The following is a 21229-nucleotide window of genomic DNA, read 5'->3' as shown; positions in this document are numbered from 1 at the left end:
AAAAAAAATTCACTCAAAGTGATTAAAGGACTAAATTTAACACCTAAAACTATAATATTCGTAGAAGAAAATGTGGGAAAACATCATGACGTTGGATTTGGCAATAATGTCTTAACGTATGACATCAAAAACACAGGCAAAAAAAGCAAAAACAAATGGACTAATCAAACTTAAAACCTTCTGTGCCTCAAAGGAAGCAATCATCAGTGAAAAGGCAGTGTGTGGAATGGGTGAAGATATTTGCAAATCTTATCTTTGATAAGAGATAAATATGCAGAATGTCTAAAGAACTCTACAACTCAACAACAAACTAATCAAATACAGTAACCTGATTTTAAAATGGGCAAAGGACTTGAAAAGACATTTTTCTGAAGAAGTTATACAGACAGCAAACAATCATATGAAAAGATGCTCAATACCACGAATCCTCATAGAAATGCAAATCAAATCCACAGCCACCGTCAGTAACCACCACCCTGATCAGTCAGCAGCCATCAACATGGAAGCAAGACCTTCTCTAGTAAAAAGATTATGACTTGTTGAAGAATCAGATTTTTGGGTTTTGGTTTAGGTTTTTTTAAGACAGTCTCATTCTGTCACCTAGGCTTGAATGCAGTGACACAATCTCAGTTCACTGCAACCTCCACCTCCTGGGTTCAAATGATTTTTGTGCCTCAGCCACCTGAGTAGCTGGGATTACAGGTGCACACCAGCATGCACAGCTAATTTTTGTATTTTTAGTAGAGATGGGGTTTCACCATGTTGGCCAGGCTGGTCTTGAACTCCTAGCCTCAAGTGATCTACCTGCCTCAGCCTCCCAAAGTGCTAAAATTATAGGTGCGGGCCACCATGCCCAGCCCAATAATGTATTTTTAAATTAAGGTAAGTATGTTGTTTTCCTAAACATAGTGTTATCACATACTTAACAAACTACAATATAATATCAACATAACTTGTATATTCACCAGGAAACTAAGACATTCATATGACTCCCTTTATTGCAATATTCATTTCATTGTGGTCTGGAATGAAACATGCAGGATCTCTGAAATATGCATGTAACCACATACAATCATCAACATCTGGAAACTGGGATTGGTACATTACAACAAGCTAATCCTCAGACCTCATTCAAATTTCACCAGTTGTCCCAATAACATTCTTTGTGGCAAAATGACTGAGTTCAGAATCATGTATTATCTTTAGTGTGACGTGTCACTTTTAGTGCCCTTCATTCTAGACAGTTCCTCAGTCTTTTCTTGACAATTATGAATATTACAGTTAGTTATTTTGTAAAATGTCCCTAAATTTGAGTATATCTGATGTTTCTTCATGATTAGATTTGAGGTATGCATCTTTCATAGAGATATGATGGAAGCAGCCAGGGATGGTGACTCATGCCTGTAATCCTAACACTTTGGGAGGCCAAGGTGGGCAGATCACCTGAGGTCAGAAGTTCAAAACCAGCCTGGCCAACACGGTAAAACCCTGTTTCTACTAAAAACATCAAAAAAAAAAAATTAGTCAGGTGTGATGTGAGCACCTGTAATGCCAGGCTGAGGCACGACAATTGCTTGAACTTGGGAGGCCGTGGTTGTAGTGAGCCAAGATCATGCCACTATACTCCAGCCTGGGCGACAGAGTGAGGCTCTGTCTCACAAAAAAAAGAAAAAAAAAAAGGAAACTATGCCGTTTTTCACATTGTGTTCTCTCAGGTAACATCCAATACCAGTTCATCTAATTACTAATTGTATCACTTCATTAGGTGGTTTCTGACAGGCTTTTCCACTGAAAGTTAATTTTTTTTTTTTTTTTTTGAGATGGAGTTTCTCTCTGTCGCCAGGCTGCAGTGCAGTGGTGGGATCTCTGCTTACTGCAACCTCTGCTTCCTGCGTTCAAGGGATTCTTCTGCCTCAGCTTCCCGAGTAGCTGGGACTACAGGCGTGTGCCACCACGCCCAGCTAATTTTTGTACTTTTAGTAGAGATGGGGTTTCACCATCTTGGCCAGGATGGTCTCAATCTCTTGACCTCATGATCTGCCTGCCTCAGCCTCCCAAAGTGCTGGATTACAGGCCTGAGCCACTGTACCCAGCCTTTTTTCCCTTTGTAATCAGTGATTATTTTGTGAGGAGGTAGTTTATAACTAGTTTAATATCCATTCTCATCACACTTTCTAGTATTCATTTATTATTTTATATCAGTAGAAACTCATGGCTTTGTTTTTTTATTCAGTGGATTTTAATCTGTTATTTTGTTATGTTTCCATTATTCTTTGAATTCTTGCTTTCTGGCCAAAGTGGTTTAGGCTCATCTTGTACTTTCTCTGCCTCAGCCTTGGAATTAGTCAATTCTCCAATGGCTAATAATGTTTTGATGGCAAGATTTGGACACCGGGTATGCTTATGGCTTTGGGCTATCTCTCCAAGCCCTTTCAGTGAACAGACCTGGGACTATATAGATATATGGATGTTTGTGTGTACTGTGGTTACCATGTGTGTTTATCACAATCAGGGATTGAGTAAATGACAGAAAAACACCAAAGACACAGTTGGAAGATACATAGGTTCTTTAGTAACCATGGATATGGAAACCCAGAGACTGTTACATAGTGCTGGGGAAAATACAACGTGTTCCCCAGAGTTTTACGGGAGGGGTTAGCGAAACTACCTGCAAGGAGAAAAGCTTCTACTTACTGCAAAGCATTTTGTGCCATTTAGTTGTTGCAAAGCCATTTTGTGCCAGAAAGCTTCTACTTATCATGAGAAGTTCCCTTTGCCACATTCACGTCTTAGGGAGTGGGTGAGAAGGACCTCATCCTCCCATACACCTGACATTTCTGGAGACTCCTGCGACAGACATCTCTTTGCTCCTAAGGTGCAGGACAAGCCCAGAGCATTTGGCAGTATTTGCTGTGAAGCCGGGTAAGACAAAGGCTACTGTCCCAGCAGCATCTCCCACCGGCCCAGATTTCTGTCTGTTTCAGTGAAACTGTAGATAGATCATAAACACTCTTTGCACTTAATCGCAAAATAATTCTGGTGTTTTAGGAAGCTTGTGGCCTAGAAATGAAAAATTTTTATAGTGCAAAAAAATTGTTAACAGCTTTCTTTTATAATCCAAAATTTTATTATTATTATTATTATTTGAAATGGGGGTCTTACTCTGTCACTCAGGCTGGAGTGCAGTGGCATGATCTTGGCTCACTGCAACCTCCACCTCCCGTGTTCAAACCAAGTCTTGTCTCAAACTCCTGACCTCAGCCTCTCAAAGGGTTGGGATTATAGGCATGTGCTACTGTACCTGGCCAGAATCCAAAATTTTAGTTATGAACATTAAGACTTTCTCCTCCCTCCAAACTGGATTTTTTTTTTTTTCTCGGAGACAGGGTCTCACTGTCACCCAGGTTAGAGTGCAATGGCATGATCTTGGCTCACTGCAACATCCACCTCCCAAGTTCAAGTGATCTTCCCAGCTCAGCCTCCCAAGTAGCTGGGACCACAGGTGCATGCCACCACACCTGACTAATTTTTTGTATTTTTTGTAGAGATTTCGCCATGTTGCCCAGGCTGGTCTCAAACTCCTGAACTTAGGCGAGCCACTTGCCTTGACTTTCCAAAGTGCTGGGATTATAGGCATGAGCCACCGCACCTGGCCACGTTCTTACTCTGTTAGATTTTTATGCTGCACTGCCTCCTGCTGTCTAAAACAGAAGCTAACTCTGTCCTGGCCCAAAGATGCATCCTTGATTTCATCTTCCCTTTGGGCATGGGTAGATACCACCTTGCTCTCTTAGATTTTCATTTCATTTCTCAGGTTTTCATTTCATTCATTTCTTTTTTTTTTTTTTTTTTTTTTTTTTTTTTTTTTTGGTTCATTTGTTTGTTTTGAAATGAAGCCTCACTCTGTCGTCCAGGCTGGAGTGCAGAGATGCAATCTTGGCTCACTGCAAGTTCCGCCTCCTGGGTTCTAACAGTTCTCCTACCTCAGCTTCGCATGTAGCTGAGATTACAGGTGCCCACCACAACACCCAGCTAATTTTTGTATTTTTAATATTTTTAGTAGAGATGGGGTTTCACCATGTTGGCCAGGCTAGTCTTGAACTCCTGACCTCAGGTGACCTGCCAGTGTTGGCCTCCCAAAGTGCTGCTATTACAGGTGTGAGCCACCGTGCCTGGCCTTCATTCCATTCATTTATGTTATAAGCTTAGAAGTGGCAGCCTCTTCAGCTGGGGTGGGTAACAGTGGTAGGGAGGCCATCCTGACCATGTGCCCAGGGCAGTGATCAGTGCCGCATATCCTGTGTTAGGGGAGGACAGAGTACACTCCAAGATGCACACCTAGACACAACTGCCCTTTTTATTCCATTTTTGTCGTTACAGGCAAAGTCTTGCACGAGGAGCATGTTGAACTCTTGATGGAGGAATTCGCATTTCTAAAAAAAGAAGTGGTGGGGAAAGACCTGCTGAAAGGGTCGCTCCTCTTCACAGGTCAGTGACGGGTGGGATCACAGGTCACACGTGAGGTCCAAAGGCCAGCCAGATTCTTTCCTGGCTCTCTAGGGCAGGAACTTGTGTTCATTTCTGCTCAAGACTGTCTGACTTGGCCAATTTAATTTTCCCAGATGGGATTTAATTGCTTGGTGGGGCTTGGGTAAAAAGTATGTTAGAAATCTCAAGCATATTTATGCTTTGTCCCAATCTGTTAACTAATTGAAGATTATTTTTCAACAGGAAGGTGTACATTAAAACTCTTTTAAAAGGAGATAGGTGCTTGGCGAGGAGAACATTTTTATACTTCCTTGTAAAGCAAATATAATATGAAGAGCCCCCTTCTTCCTCTCACAAGTTACAAGGACATTCGCGGCATCCACAGTATCTTTTTGTTGTTATTTTTTTTTTTTTTTTTTTTTTTTGAGCCAAGGTCTTACTCTGTTGCCCAGGCTGGAGTGCGGTGGCACAATCATAGTTCACTGTAGCCTCAACCTCACAGGCTCAAGCAACCCTCCCACCTCAGCTTCCCAAGTAGCTGGAACCACAGGTGTGTGCCACAATGCCCAGCTAATTTTAAAATTCTTGTAGACAGTGTCTCTATGTTGACCAAGCCAGTCTCAAACTCCTGGGCTCAAGCTGGAGCCACTGCACCCAGCTGACCACAGTATCTGATCTGCTGTATATGTAGCTATTTACTTGATGTTGGTCACTGTTTGAGCAGCTCCATTAGCAATAGGAAATGAGCATGCAGGAACCTCCTGCTCTTGTGGTCACTTTTGGATGGTCTCCTTCTCTGGCTATATCATTGGGCATCTGGACCACCACTCCTGAGGGCTTTCATTACAGAAAGGACACCCTGACATGGCCTGGCATTTTTGCGTGGTAAAGCCTGTGATACACAGTAAAACCTCATTTCAAATCTGTCTTCATCCTTGAAAATGGTAATGTCATGAGAGTACAATTAAGTTGCACAAGAAACTGTGCTAAGTATGCGATGTGCGTTATCTTAATCCATATGAGAGTCCTATAAAGCGGTATTCACTACCCCCATTATACAGATAAATCAAAGCAGCTCAGAGACCACACAGTGGTCATGAGACAGAGCCGGATTGGAGCTTAGCTCTCTAAGTGGATGGAACTGCTGTTGGTGGCTGCTTAGTACTCTCTCCAAAGAGCTAGGCTAGGCACAGTGGCTCAAGCCTATAATCCCAGCACTATGGGAGGCTGAGGCGGGTGGATTTCCTGAGGTCAGGAGTTCAAGACCAGCCTGGCCAACATGGTGAAACCCGTTTCTACTAAAAAAAAAAAAAAAAAAAAAAAACTAGTCAGGCATAGTGGCACGCACGTGCGATCTCAGCTACTTGGGAGGCTGAGGCAGGAGAATCACTTGAACCTGGGAGGCAAAGGTTGTAGTGAGCCGAGATCGTGCCACTGCACAGTCTGGGTAACAGAGCAAGACTCTGTCTTAAAAACAAACAAACGAACAAAAAGAACTAGAGTAGACAGTAACCAGCCCTGGGAAGTCTTTTTGTTTTATAAGTTTGATACTTAGGTCCTAGTGATTTCAAACCATGTTGTCTATGAAACTTCTAATTTGTGTTTGGTTTTATATATAACTTATTGCTTTTTAAGAATATACTCATTGCTATTAGTCATTTTTAAGTGAATATCAAGAGCATCAGAAATATTTATAATGTAACAGATATGAAGTATTTTAAACTTAGGTTATGTTTAAGATTTTGACTGGAGGCAGAGGGGAGCAGTATCTTGACCAAATGGATTTCTCACACCAATACTCTTTTTTTTTAATTTATATATATATTTTTGAAATCGGGTGTCACTGTGTCACCCAGGCTGGAATGTTGTGGTGCAGTTACGGCTCACTGCAGCCTCGAACTCCTCAGGCCCAGATGATCCTCTCACCTCAGCCTCCCGAGTAGCTGGGGCTATAGGTGTGCACCACCACACCTGCCTAATTTTGCTTGTGTGTTTTGTAGAGACAAAGTTTTGCTATGTTGCCTAGGCTGGTCTTGAACTCCTGGGTGCAAGCAATCTACCTGCCTTGGCCTCCCAGAGTGCTGGTATAGGCATGAGGTACCCGTACCTGGCCTTTTTAGGCTCACTGCAACCTCCTCCCTCTCAGGCTCCAGTAATTCTCCTGCCTCAGACTCCCAAGTAGCTGGGATTACAGGCGCCTGTCACCATGGCCGGCTAATTTTTGTAATTTTTTTAGTAGAGATGGGGTTTTTCCATGTTGGCCAGGCTGGTCTTGAACTCCTGACCTCAAGGGATCCACCTGTCTCAGCCTCCCAAAATGCAGGGACTACAGGCGTTAGCCACCGTGCCCAGCCCCAATACTCTTTTGAGTGTACTTTTTTGTTCACAAGATTAGGAAAACTAAGAAAACATTTAACATTGTATCAGTGTTCTTGATACTGAAATAGCTCAAAGGTATTACCATTTTCTCCACAGCTGTAATAATGCCTTCACACCCTATTGTCGCTTACATATCAGGTAATTATAAGAATACACACTTGCAGGGCTAAAATACCTTGATTCTTCTACTTTTACCAGACTACTTTAAGTCACTAATTAAAAAGGATAGCCACGTATGTATATGTAGGTACCTGTGTGTATGTATGTGTGTCTACATATGTATACACAGATATATATATTAGAAGCCTGAAACTTTTTTATTATTCTGTTTGGCTGGATTGACTGTGGTTTCCAGCAGAATGTTTTACTAAAACCGAATTTAATAAACAGGAAAAGACAGAGATGCGTTTATGCTAGAGTTTAAATTCAGCCACCTGAGTTTTCATCAGTATCATTAATCATCTTGTCTACCTGCCACATAAGGCAAGGTCCCATTGTGCTGATCACTTGGCCACATCTTTTCATTCCACTGCCACCCCCGATCCCGGGTCCTGCTCTCCACCTGGCCTTCCTGCTTCCCAGTTCCCACAGCGTTTGTAATTTCCCACAGCTGGCCCGTTAGAAAAAGAGCGGTTTGGCTTCCCCGCATTCAGCGGCATCTCTCGCCTGACCTGGCTGGTCTCCCTCTTTGGGGAGCTTTCTCTTGTGTCTGCCACTTTGGAAGAGCGAAAGGAAGATCAGTATATGAAAATGACAGTGTGCCTGGAGACAGAGAAGAAAAGGTAAGTCATGAGAAGCCATGATGAGGAGGGAATTTAAGGACATCTTAGTGCATTTGCAGATATGATCCAAAGGGAGCCCCAAGGGGCTAGACCCTCAGTCTCAGCTCCAGAAGGGCTGTCTGCTTCTGCAGATGGAGTGCTGAGATCACACTTGTGTTGCCTCATCTTATCCTCTCAGCAACCCTGTGAGGTAAAGGAGACAAATGTAATCCCATCTGCCAGTCAGTAGACTGAGGCTTACAGAATGCAAGCAGGTTGCCTAAGTCACACAAGTCATTCATAGCAAATTTAGTAGTAGAAATTATGTTAACTTGGCTGGGCATGGTGGCTCACACCTGTAATCCAACACTTTGGGAGGTTGAGGTTTGTGGATCACCTGAGGTTGGGAGTTCGAGACCAGCCTGGCTAACATGGTGAAACCCCATCTCTACTAAAAATACAAGAATTAGCTGGATGTGGTGGTGCGCATCTATAGTCCCAGCTGCTTGGCAGGCTAAGGCAGGAGAATTGCTTGAACCTGGGAGGCAGAGGTTACAGTGAGCCGAAGTCAGGCCACTGCCTTGAAGCCTAGGCAACAGAGCAAGACTCTGTCTCAAAAAAAAAAAAAAAATTACGTTAACTCTGTGATCTGAATTTTTTTCCAGTGTTTTCTCATGAAAATTTTCAGGCATATGGTGAAGTTGAAAGAATTTTTCAGTAAACACCCTTCTACCTACTCCCTAGACTCTGCCATTAACACTGTACGTGTTCCCCACAGGGCCACACATTCACCCCTCGGTGCGGCCAGAGTGCAAGGATCTGTGTTTCAGCATCATCATCATGTCACACTGTCACACTGTCCCCCATATATTCTGACTTACTTCTCATACCAAGTCCTTTTTAACAAAAGCATATTCATAATTTTCCTCCCAAAGCACCTGGGCTCTGTAAACTATTTAGAACAGTAAAGGTTTTAGGGTGTTTCCTGATGCCTTTCCAGGGAGGTGGGTCTTGTAAAAGAAGCAGACATTGGGCTTGGCGTGGTGGCTAATGCCTGTAATCCCAGCACTTTGGGAGGTGAGGTGGGTGGATCACCCTGAGTGAGGTTGCATTGAGCCAAGATCATGCCACTACACTCCAGCCTGGGCGACAGCATGAGACTCTGTCTCAAAAAAAAAAAAAAGACATTGGGTATTTTAAAAAGAGAAAAGAATTTGAGTGCCTGAATGAAGCCTGATCTAGTCCATTTTGAGGTGTTTCTTCTTTGTTAGGAAAAGGCAGAGGCGTGACAGATAAAGGCAAAGCACACAGAACTCAGCAGTACTGCCTGTGGTGCACTGACAGTGGTGGCCCAGGCTCCGGCGTGGCCGTGTGTTAGGATTGCAGCCATGATCAGACCTGTCCACAGACAGTTGCAGTCCCCTGTAATCAGAGGTAAAGATACTGTAGGGTGCTGTGGGAACACAAGGAATGGGACCCTGGACAGGTCAGCTCATGCTTCTAGCAGGAGGCGGTGCCTTGTTTGGTCTTGAAGTTGAGTAGAAGTCAACGAGGAAAGATGTGGGAGAGGCAGAGGCTGAATCTCTTTTTTTTTTTGAATGAGACAGAGTCTCACTCTGTCACCCAGGCTGGAGTGCAGTGGCACGACCTCAGCTCACTACAACCTCTGCCTCCCAGGTTCAAGTGATTCTTCTGCCTTAGCCTCCCAAGTAGCTGGGACTAAGGCACCCACCACCATGCCTGGCTAATTTTTGTATTGTTAGTAGAGATGAGATTTCGACATGTTGGCCAGGCTGGTCTCGAACTTCTGACCTCAAGTGATCTGTTCGCCTTGGCCTCTCAAAGTGTTGGTATTACACAGGTGAGCCACTGCACCCAGCCCTGACTCTCATTTTTGCACAGGAGAGGCAAGCATCAGATGAGGGGTTGGGACAGAGGGCAGCTACCGTATAAGGATAACTTCTTAAAATCATAGTACTTTCCATGTCCCAAATGGCATTTAAAAAAAAAAAATTTATCTATTTATTTATTTATTTTGAGACCGGGTTAGGAGACTGGCTGATTTTCATATTTTTGGGTGAGATGAGTTTTTGCCATGTTGTCTACGCTGGTCTTGAACTCCTGGGCTCAAACGATCCACCCACATCAGACTCCATACCTGGCCACAAATTGCATTTTTTTGTCTCACAATGTCACCACATATAGGTAAAGCTGTATACTTATTACCATTACTTATTTTTACTAGTGAGGAAATTGAGGTACAAGAAAGATCTTGACATTCTATATTCCCTTAAATCCCAAGATTTCATATTATTTAAAAGGACATGAGAGGCCGGGCACGATGGCTCATACCTGTAATCCTAGCCCTTTGGGAGGCCAAGGAGTTGGATCACCTAAGGTCAAGAGTTTGAGACCAGCCTGGCCAACATAGTGAAACCCCATCTCTACTAAAAATATTAAAATTAACCAGGCGTGGTGGCGGGCACCTGTAATCCCAGCTATTCAGGAGGTTGAGGCAGGAGAATTGCTTGAACCCAGAGGCGTAGGTTACAGTGAGCCAAGACTGCACCACTGCACTCCAGCCTGGGCAGCAAAAGTGAAACTGTCTCAAAAAAGAAAAAAAAAGACACGAGAAATTTTCTTAGGTGGATTAGACTATGTAGAAATACCTCATTTATTTTTATTCAGTGTCAAAGTAGAGAATAAGTTGCCCTAAAATTAATCTTTGTTACCATATCTCAGAACATTTGCCAGACTGTACTATGAGCTTTTAAAACTAGTCTTGGGAGGCTGGGCGTGGTGGCTTATACCTTTAATCCCAGCACTTTGGGAGGCCAAGAGGGGGTGGGTCACCTGAGGTCAGGAGTTCAAGACTAGCTTGGCCGACATGGCAAAACCCCATCTCTACCAAAAATATTTTTTTAAAAATAGCTGGGTGTGTGGTGTGTACCTGTAGTCCCAGCTACTTGGGAGGCTGAGGCAGGAAAATTGCTTGAAACTGGAAGGCAGAGGTTGCAATGGGTCGAGACTGCACCACTGCACTCCAGCCCGGGTGACAGAGGCAAAGGTCCAACCCCAAAAAAAAAAAAAAAAAAAGTCACTGAATGAATTCCCCTGCCTGGTGGCAAAATTAAATAAAAGCCTGTTTGGCCGTGAAGTTGACAAAGTCACCCACAGCCTCTGGGAGGCTGGTGCCCGCAAGGAGGATGGGTGCCTGACCAGGACCTGTTACCAGGCAGTCGCGTGCCAGCAAGTACCCACTTGTGCTCCTGTGTCATCTCTACCATGACATGATTCTTTTGTCTTTTGTCTTTGCAGTCCACTGACATGGATTGAAGAAAAAGGGCCTGGTCTAAAACGAAACAGATATTTAAGCTTCCATTTCAAGTCTGGGTCCCTGGAGAATGTGCCAAATGTGGGAATAAATAAGAACATATTTCTGAAAGATCAAAATATATTTGTCCAGAAACTCTTGGGCCAGTTCTCTGAGAAGGAACTGGCTGCTGAAAAGAAACGCATCCTGCACTGCCTGGGGCTCGCAGAAGAAATCCAGAAACACTGCTGTTCAAGGAAGTGAGAAGAGCAGGCGATGCCACACTTCCCAGATGGCACCAGAGTCTGGTTCTTCTCAAGAGTTGATCATCATCTCTATTCTTACAATTAAACATGTGGTGGAAACAGGAATCTTATTGTTATGAGCTGTGTTCGGGGGATATTTGGGGTTATGGGTTATGCAGTAGGGACAAGGCGAGAATGAACATTGGTTGAGCTGAACTAAATGCTTTGTGTCTGATTTCACTTACTCCTCCTAACAGCCCTATGACATGTGTACTAGCAGTCCGTTTTTTTTTGAGACCAAGTCTCACTCTGGAGTGCAGTGGCACAATCTCAGTTCACTGCAGCCTCCACCTCCTGGGTTCAAGCGATTCTCCTGCCTTAGCCTCCCGAGGAGTTGGGACTACAGGCACCTGCAACCACGCCTGGCTAATTTTTGTATTTTTAGTAGAGATGAGGTTTCAGCACGTTTACCAGGCTAGTCTTGAACTCTCGACCTCAGGTAATCCACCCACCTCGGCCTTCCAAAGTGCTGGGATTACAGGCGTGAGCCACCATGTCTGGCCCCAGGTCTCTTTTCATTGTTTACTAGAAACTGTTGTTTGAACAGAACCCTCTGAGATGATGGAGCCACTGCCCTTCTGCTCTCGTGTTCTCAGCTGCCCTCTCTTCCCCAGGGGCTGCTACGGCTGCTGGAGCACTTGAGGGTCATGTGCCACTGCAGCGTTTCCTAAACACTTCTGCCTCTGAAGGTGGCACCCCACGCCCCAGGAACAATTCTTTGACAGTGTCACAGAGGAAAGAATCCACATGTATTCCTCAGCAATCTGTCCCTCTGTCCAATTTGAAGAAAAAAAAAGCCCTTAATCCCAATGTACTAATGCTCCTAAGTCCTCCAGGAGGGCCTTGTGTCTCCAGGCAAGAGTGACCAGAGTGGTGCCCTTTGCCCCTCAGCCCCTCTCCCTGTGGCAGGAGTCACCTGCCTGTCTAGTGAAGCTGGGAGAGGGCCTAAGCACATGACACCCAGCCATACTTTCCCTCTGAACCCACATCCTTAGGATGCACCTGAGCTTGTCCACGTGGCAGGTGACTGAGGCAGGCTCTTCCTCTGCAAGTAGGTGGCCTGAAGTTGTGATGAAGAATTGAGTTACCCTAAGACAGGGCAGTTACCCTAAGACAGAGTTAGTTACCCTAAGACAGAGCTTAAGACAGAGTTACCCTAAGACAGTTACCCTAAGACAGAGTTACCCTAAGACAGAGCCTAAGACAGAGTTACCCTAAGTTAGTTACCCTAAGACAGAGCCTAAGACAGAGTTACCCTAAGACACAGCCTAAGACAGAGTTACCCTAACACAGTTACCCTAAGACAGAGTTACCCTAAGACAGTTACCCTAAGACATAGCTACCCTAAGACAGTTACCCTAAGACAGAGTTACCCTAAGACAGTTACCCTAAGACAGAACCTAAGACAGAGTTAGCCTAAGACAGAGTTACCCTAAGACAGAGCCTAACCTATTTGGCTGCAGATCCCCACATTCCCAGATCATCTTTATCCTAAAACTATTTTTAAAACTTCATCTTTCTCTTCCATCTATATCTTAATTGGTCCCCAAAATTGGGAGGAAAGAAAAAAATATTCTTTATTGGCCCTTAAAATCCCAAAAATTTACCTCATGATCCCCCACCTCAAGGAATCTAGTCAAAAAAAAGTATTACATTTTGGTCAGTGACACCTGAGTTACTCCAGAAAAGGCTTGTTTTTGGAAAATCCCTCGATAACCCAGCAAATAATCAGGCCAAGTACAGTAAGACTGAAGTTTATTTTGTAAGCAAATCAGTTCTATCAGGATTTGTTTTTAATAAAAACAGGGACTAGAGAGAGAAAAATTATGCTTCAGAAGAAAAACTAGTAGACTGTTGTTAGCTGTTCTTCAGAGCTTTTTTCCTACAGTTTAGACTAAATTCTAAATGCTTTATGTGTGAAAAGTCCCCAAACTGATGCTTTCCAGTCTGCTTTTAAACTGTACTCCTCATCCTAGGACTCGTTATTTACCTTATGGTATGCTGTTCACATAAATACCGACTAAAACTACAGATGACAGTACTAATGCTTTTGCCATGCAAACCTTGGAAGCTCAACCAGGCCTGCAAGAGTAAGCTCAGACAACTGCAAAGCAGTTCCACTTTCTCACCATCCCCACTATGTCCCCTGTCGGCAGGAAGAAGCCAGAGTGATGGATGGCCTTTTCCCATCTTCATAGCCTACACCTTGAGGTTCTCAAATCATGTTAGAAGGGTCTCACATTCAATGATCAAGAAGTTAAAAATATCTAGAGCAAGATGTCCTCATAAAAAATGAAATTTTTATCTAGCAGTAATTATTTTCATTTTAAGAAGAGCTTCCTCTCAATGAGTATGCATGTTATTAAAAAATTAAAAAGAAAGAAAAACTTCCCTTTCTCCCCTCCTACCCAAAGTATTTAACAAAGAACTGTCTCTGTGCAGTGGCTCACACCTGTGATCCTGGCACTTTGGGAGGCCAAGGTGGGTGGATTGCTTGAGCCCAGGAGTTCAAGACCAGCCTGGGCAACACAGTGAGACCCTGTCTCTTCCAAAAAATAAAAAATAAATAAGGTGGACTGCTGTCTCTACAAAAAAAATTTTTTTTTTTTGAGACGGAGTTTCGCTCATGTTACCCAGGCTGGAGTGCAATGGCGCGATCTCGGCTCACCGCAACCTCCGCCTCCTGGGTTCAGGCAATTCTCCTGCCTCAGCCTCCTGAGTAGCTGGGATTACAGGCACGCACCACCATGCCCAGCTAATTTTTTTTGTATTTTTAGTAGAGACGGCGTTTCACCGTGTTGACCAGGATGGTCTCGATCTCTTGACCTCGTGATTCACCCGCCTCGGCCTCCCAAAGTGCTGGGATTACAGGCTTGAGCCACCGCGCCCGGCCCAAAAAAAAAATTTTTAATATCGGCTGGGTGTGGTGGCTCACACCTGTAATCTCAGCATTTAGGGAGGCTGGGTGGACAGATCACCTGAGGTCAGGAGTTCAAGACCAGCCTGGCCGACATGGTGAAACCCCGTCTCTACTAAAAATACAAAAAATAGGCCGGGTTCGGAAGCTCATGCCTGTAATCCCAGCACTTTGGGAGGCCGAGGTGAGTGGATCACCTGAGGTCAGGAGTTTGAGACCAGCCTGGCCAACATGGTGAAACCCCATCTCTACTAAAAATACAAAAATCACCTGGACGTGGTGGCAGGGGCTTGTAATCCCAGTTACTCAGGAGGCTGAGGCAGGAGAATTGCTTGAACCTGACAGAGTGAGACTCCATCTCCAAAAAAAAAAAAAAAAAAAATACAAAAATTAGCCAGGTGTGGTGGCACCTGCCTGTAATCCCAGCTACTTGGGAGGCTGAGGCAGGAGAATCACTTGAACCCAGGAGGTGGAAGTTGCAGTGAGCCAAGATTGTGCCACTGCACTCCCCATCCGAAAAATAATAAAAATTAGCCGGGCATGATGGTGCACCTGTACTTCCAGTTACTTCAGATGCTGAGGAAAGAGGATTGCTCGAGCACAGGAGTTTGAGGTTACAGTGAGCTGTGATAGCTCCACTGCATCCCAGCCTGGTAATAGAGCAAGATGACACTATCTCAAAAATTTTACAAACCAAAACAAAAAACCAGTAGGTGACTTTCCCTAGGTTTCACTCTTTTTAGTGAACTAGATTCAGACATTTCATGCAGTACCCTGCTTTATATTTCTTTGACTTAACTTTGGTATCAGAAAGAATCTTTGCTACCTAGAATGTACAGTGTGTGTTTCATGGCAACACTGGCTGTGTAAAATTAAAAATTTTTGGTAGCACCTAGAAACAGAAATACGAAATCATCAATGGTTAATTGTTGCAGTTTCAAAACTAAGTATAAAATTAACATGGGCTGGGCGTGGTGGCTCACACCTGTAATCTCAGTACTTTGGGAGGCTGATTGAGGCAGGTGGATCACCTAAGGTTAGGAGTTCGAGACCAGCCTGATCAACATGGTGAAACCCCGTTTCTACTAAAACTACAAAATAAGTCAGGTGTGGTGGCGCATGCCTATAATCCCAGCTACTTGGGAGGCTGAGTCAGGAGAATCGCTTGAACCCAGGAGGCGGAGGTTGCGATGAACAGAGATGGTGCCACTGCACTCCAGCCTGGGCAACAAGAGCAAAAGTCCATCTCCAAAAAAAAAAAAAAAAAAAATTTAGTGTGTAAGAAAGGCTATTATTTCGTGTTATTTCTTTTTATGTATTTGTTTTTCATAACAGAGATGGTGTTTCACCGTGTTGCCTGGGCTGGTCTCGAACTCCTGGGCTCAAGTGGTTCTCCTGCCTTGGCCTTCTAAGGCAATGGGAGTAAAGGCATGAGCTACTGCGCCCAGCCAAAACCAAAGTAAACCCACTGTTTTATAGAAGGAATAAAAACCTGAAGAAGCTGATTTTTGGTTGTATAATATTTTACACACTGTGGAGTTGTGGCATCTGCTAATTGAGGCAGACATGCACTGTATTTACTCCTGCCCTGTACCTGTATCCTAGATCCCTCCCTCCCCACCTCCAACAATCTACTACTTTATAGCAAGTACCGTGGCTATGAGCCTATCAACCCAGACAATCCAATGAACAAGGTTAGTGTAATGCACTGGTGTGAAGTGTGAGATACAAAAGGCCCCTTTCACTCTTCATCAAAGTTCTGCTATAGAAGAAAAATGGCAGCCAAATTCTCATTCTTCTCACAAACAAAATATGCTTGTATTCTAAGTCCTTCAGAAAATTCCAATGCCTCTAGCCTTTGTATAGCTGCTTTTCCCTGGCATTACTTGAATGTAATTCATATGACCACTTCCAGCTTCTGCAGTCCCTCCACTGCCACCTCTTCCTCCTTGACCTCCGGCTTCTCGAACTGGCTCATACAGCATCTGAATAAAATGCTCCTGGTGTTAGTTAATTTGCTGCAGTGATTGAGGACCCTCTCCACCTATCTGGTGTAGCAATGCTGAAAGCAGGAAAGGATTTTATTGATTAATTGGGTAGACATTGTTTAAAAGATGTTTCTGGCCAGGCCTGGTGGCTCATGCCTGTAATCTCAGGAATAAGTAGAAGAAATTTTTTAAATGCTCCTTAGAAAGTTTGCCATGAACAGTGTAACTTCCGTGTAAGGAAGAAATGAATGTAGTGAAGTGTTTGTAGTCATGTTAAAACAGGCTTCTGAAATATTATTTATATACGATTTTAAAAAGACGTTCTACAGATGTTACTTATGCAGTGTGTTGTGAAAAGCATTACTTCAGTGAAGGAATGTAGTTACCATACTGAAATTCATGTAAACATTCCCTGACAGGATTTATGGGAATTTCTTTGCTCTTAAGAGATTAATAAGAAATGGAATGAAGCTGGGCATGGTGGCTCACGCCTGTAATCCCAGCACTTTGGGAGGCCAAGGTGAAAGGACTGCTTGAGGTCAGGAGTTCAACACCAGCCTGGCCAAAATGGTGAAACCCATATCTACTGAAAATACAAAAATTAGCTGGGTGTGGTGGTGCGTGTCTGTAATCCCAGCCACCTAGGAAGCTGAGGCAGGAGAATCGCTGGAACCCGGGAGGCAGAGGCCGCAGTGAGCCCAGATGGAGCCACTCCACTCCAGCCTGGGCAAGAGAGCAAGACTCTGTCCCAAAAAAAAAAAAAAAAAAAAATTAAAAATAAGGCTAAAGCATGGTGGCTTCAGCACTTTGGAAGACTGAGGCGGGAGGACCACTTGAGGTCAAGAGTTGGAGACCAGCCTGGACAACATAGGGAGACCCTGTTTCTACGAAAAAATAACAATAAATAAATAAAACAACCATGTCAATACCAGATCAGTAAAGCAGAGGGGACATCAAACTTCATTCCAGAGGCTAAGCCTGACTCAAATCCAGTTCAGCCGAAGCTAGGAAGCCAGTCTCCCTGGTAAGCCTCTGAATGTCATGTTAGTATCAAAAGCGCTGCGAGACATGATACCAGAGCCCCCGTGTCTTAGCTGTTGAGAAGGACCTCGTGTGTGGTGGGAACCGGGGTTTTTTATTTCCGAGATTCCACATGAAGCCCTTCCTCTACTGGGGACTCTGAAGACCGACTGCGCCTCAGTAGTCAGGACTGTGACAGAAGGATTTTACTCACCATTGACGCAGCCTCAAGTTGTGCCAGAGTGAGGCGGTGTCCCCTTAGATCTGTGGTGAGGAAAATGAGGTTCTCGTCCTCGTTGCAGGCGCAGCGCTGGCGGCCATAGGAGGAGCACGGAGGCGGTAGGGGCTTCTCACGGGTCCGACAAGGCAGCTCGTACGCCCTCTGCTGGTCATCTGGGGCAGCGCGGGGCCCTCGGCGCTCGCTCACTGTTTAGCGGTGGTCGCGTGCCCTCTCCTGGTTGTCTGGCTGAATTAAATTCAGTGTGCAGATTATTCAATGCCGTGATTTTGGACGTTCAAATTAAGATGGGGCCCGCTATCCTATGTCTTTCTCAAAAATATTAAAGGAAAAAAGAAACAGAATATGTTTTTTAAATTTAAAAAAGAAATAAAAAAATGTTAAGGGAACAATTAATTGGAATGAAATGAATGTAGATATGTTTTACAAGTTTCACAAAAATTCATTCAAAATGGTCCATTGACTTAAATTTAAAATACGAAGCTATAAAAATTCTAAAGTTATGTTAAATAACATGGAAAGTAATGTCAAACGACAACTACTTAGCCAGGTGCAGTCGCTCACACCTTAATCCCAGCACCTTGGGCAGCCAAGGTAGGAGAACTGCTTGAACCCAGGAGTTTGAGACCAGCCTGGACACCCCCCACCCCACAACCAACCCATCTCTACAAAAAATACAAAAATTAGCCTGCTCTGCCTATGAAGTAGTCATTCTTTTGTTTCTTTACTTTCTAATAAACTTGCTTTCACACACACACACAGTAGCCGGGCGTGATGGTGCACACCTGTAGTCCCAGCTACTGGGGATGATGAAATGGGAGGATCACCTGAGCCCAGGAGGTGGAGGCTGCAGTAAGCCCTGATTAGGCCACTGCACTCCAACCTGGGTGGCAGACAACTTATCGAGAGAGAGAGAGGAGAGACATAATCATCTTCTCCAGGTTATATTTGAATTAGTAAAATGTTGTTTCAAAAATTGTGTCAAGTTCCTGGAAGTTTGTCAATGTCCTCCCTATCCAAGATATGACCCAGTGTAATGTTATCAGTCATAATCCTGCTTATCATTTTAAATGTTGTATACCACAGAAACAACCAAATTTCCTTGCCAGTTGCATTATAATGAACTTTCATCAGACCTTAACCTTAGCCAATTTACATCTTTTGGATTGGGATTGTTTTTTGTTTTTTTGATGGAGTCCCACTCTGTTGCCCAGGCTAGAGTGCTGTGGTGTTATCTCAGCTCACTGCAACCTCCACCTCCCAGGTTCAAGCGACTCTCCTGCCTCAGCCTCCCCAGTAGCTGGGACTACAGGTGCATGCCACCACACCCGGCTAATTTTTGTATTTTCGGTAGAAACGGGGGTTTCACCATGTTGGCCAGGGTGGTCTCGAACTACTGACCTCAAACAATCCGCCCACCTCGGCCTCCCAAAGTGCTGGGATTACAGGCATGAGCCACCTTGTCTGGTCTATTATTGTTATAGTCAGCATCTTGCTCTGTGTCCCAGGCTGGAGTACAGTGGTGCCATCATAGCTCACTGCAGCCTGGAATTTTTGGGCTCAGGCAATCCTCCTGCCTCAGCCTCCCAAGTAGCTAGGAATACAGGCACATGCCACCACGCCCGGCTTTTTTTTTTTTTTTGGTGGGGTAGAGATGGAGCCTCACTATGTTGTCCACACTGGTTTTGAATTCCTAGGTTGAAGCATCCTCCCACCTCAGCTGCCTGAGTAATTGAGATTATATGCCACCACACCCAGCTATTGCTGGTTCTTTAACGTTCTATTTTCTGGATTTAAAGAAGCCTTTTCTCTTAAGCTAACTATATCTTATAACAATTTGGGAGACTATACTTTTATAAACAGAAATGAAATATTTATCTTTTTCTCCCTGCCCGATCCCTCCAGAATCTAGAAACTCTTATTGGATATTCTTAGTTTCATGGCAATATAGTTATTTGCACGAATTCAGTAATATCCTTACCTTGTAACAGAACATAATTGAGAAAATTGGTAATATTACTAATTCATTGACTGTAAAGTCCCATTTGAGACTGATGTACATAGGATATGACCGGACAGCGTTAAGGAACTAAGGTTGACTTTACAGAACCAATGCTCACAAACCCCTCTGTGTGACGGGGAGCCTCATACCTGAATTACAGAGTTCCAAACCTAACAAGTAAGTAGAGAGGGTCACTTCCTGAAAAGACCAGAAAACAGGATGTTTTGGGGACTTCAAGAAGAGAAGAATTCACCCAAATCTATAGTTACTGCAGGTGAAGTCTCATAATAGATTCTTGGCTTGGCTTCCTAGCCTCAAGAGGGGTTTTGAAAGTCCAACCTGACGTTCCTTTTTTTTTTTTTTTTTTTTCCCTTAAATAGAGACAGGTTTCGCTATGTGGCCAGGATGGTCAAACTCTTGGGCTCATGTGATCCCCCAACCTTGCCCTCCCAAAGTGCTGGGATTACAGGTATGAGACACCTCTTTGAAAACTGGATGCTGCCATTTGGTGCATTATGTCCCATAAAGACACTTGTGAGAAAAGAAGCCAAGCATTGTCCCCCCTGTTAATGTGTCTATTATCAGTTCATTTACAGATCTTCAACCACTGGAACAAAGTTAGAAGAGGCAAGTTTTGCTCCCAAAAGTGCATGAGCAAATTGGGATATATTCATGCAATAGAATATTAATCAGCATTAGAAAGAAACAAATTAGGCTAAGCATGGTGGCTCACACCTGTAATCCCAATACTTTGGGAGGCTGAGGCAGGATTGCTTGAGTCCAAGACTTTGAGACCAGACTGGGCAACATAGTGAGACCCCATCTCTTAATTAATTTTTTAAAAAAGAAAAGAAAACGGAAATCTGGAAAGCCATATTTATTATTATTATTTTTATTGTCACAGGGTCTCACTCTGTTGCCCAGACTGAAGTGCAATGGTGTGATCATGACTCACTGCTACCTCAAACTCCTGGGCTTAAGGGATCCTGCTGCCTCTGCTTTCAAAGGTTGCTCGGACTACAGGTGTGCATGACTACGCTCAGCTAATTTTGTTTTTGTTTTTTGTAGACACAGGGTCTCACTACGTTGCCCAGGCTGGCCTCAAACTCCTGGGCTTAAGTGATCATCCTGCCTCAACCTCCCAAAGTGCTGGGATTATAGGCATGAGCTGCCATGCCCAGCTAGTATCATTCTTTAATAAAAGGAATCAGGGCTGTTTGAAGAAATGGTTGGTACTAGGGCTGGGACAGTAAATATATGAGCTAGGATAATCTCGAACTCTCAAAAAGTGTGGTCTTCAGACATCCAACAAAGGATGAAAAATTTATAAAAGTTAAAAAGTGTTCAAGAAAAAAATAGATGAAATTAATGATACAGGAGTTAAAAGCTTTGCGCAGTGGCAGTATGGCAGCCAATGAGGTTTATCCGAGGCGCGATTGTTGCTCATTGAAAACTTTTCCCAATACTCCGCCATGACGACTTGAAATATAGTCGGCATTGGCAATTTTTGACAGTCTCTACGGGGACTGAATTATTCTAAAAATAAAAATAAATAATAAAAATAAATAAAAATTTTAAAAGGAGTTAAAAAGAAGTTATCTAGGCATGCAGTGAGAGTAAGGAAGTCCTCAGTAAGGTTTCCCTTTTAATGAAAAGCAGCCCCAAAATCATTTCTTTTCTAACAAAGAGCAGCCTATAAAATCGAGCTGCAGATAATAGATGAGCAAGCTGGGAGCTGGCACGGGTGAATGCCAGCAGCTGTGCCAATAGGAAAAGGCTACCTGGGGGCTAGGCACATTCAACATGGCGGCTCCATCT

The 21229-nt window shown here is 43.8% G+C and overlaps 1 protein-coding gene, 1 long non-coding RNA gene and 1 other non-coding gene across 6 annotated transcripts in view; 2 read left to right on the top strand and 1 right to left on the bottom strand.

The window, feature by feature from the left end:
• BLVRA (biliverdin reductase A) overlaps positions 1-11308 on the top strand; it is a 46662-nt gene extending 35354 nt beyond the window's left edge. For all 3 annotated transcript variants that reach the window (XM_032244407.1, XM_032244404.1, XM_032244406.1), the window contains exons 6-8: positions 4381-4488; positions 7478-7649; positions 10947-11308. In XM_032244407.1, coding sequence (XP_032100298.1) covers positions 4381-4488; positions 7478-7649; positions 10947-11205 — 539 coding nt within the window. In that variant the 3' untranslated portion in view covers positions 11206-11308. The remainder of the gene's footprint in view (positions 1-4380; positions 4489-7477; positions 7650-10946) is intronic.
• The window catches only part of LOC116527389, a 52722-nt gene extending 34921 nt beyond the window's left edge, over positions 1-17801 (bottom strand). The window contains exon 1 of one of the 2 annotated variants that reach the window (XR_004258524.1): positions 17386-17801. This is a non-coding gene — a long non-coding RNA (uncharacterized LOC116527389). The remainder of the gene's footprint in view (positions 1-17385) is intronic. The other variant, XR_004258523.1, reaches the window with a different exon arrangement.
• A 2995-nt stretch (positions 17802-20796) lies between these two features.
• LOC116527481 lies at positions 20797-20937 on the top strand. Its single transcript, XR_004258563.1, has one exon. It is a non-coding gene; the product is annotated as a U4 spliceosomal RNA (small nuclear RNA).
• The last annotated feature ends 292 nt before the right edge of the window (positions 20938-21229 follow it).

Source organism: Sapajus apella, unplaced genomic scaffold (assembly GCF_009761245.1).
Source record: "Sapajus apella isolate SASKATOON/1434 unplaced genomic scaffold, GSC_monkey_1.0 scaffold54, whole genome shotgun sequence".
In the NCBI taxonomy this organism is placed as follows: domain Eukaryota; kingdom Metazoa; phylum Chordata; class Mammalia; order Primates; family Cebidae; genus Sapajus; species Sapajus apella.
The sequence above is the reverse complement of the archived record's forward strand: the minus strand, read 5'-3'. Positions and strand labels throughout refer to the sequence as shown.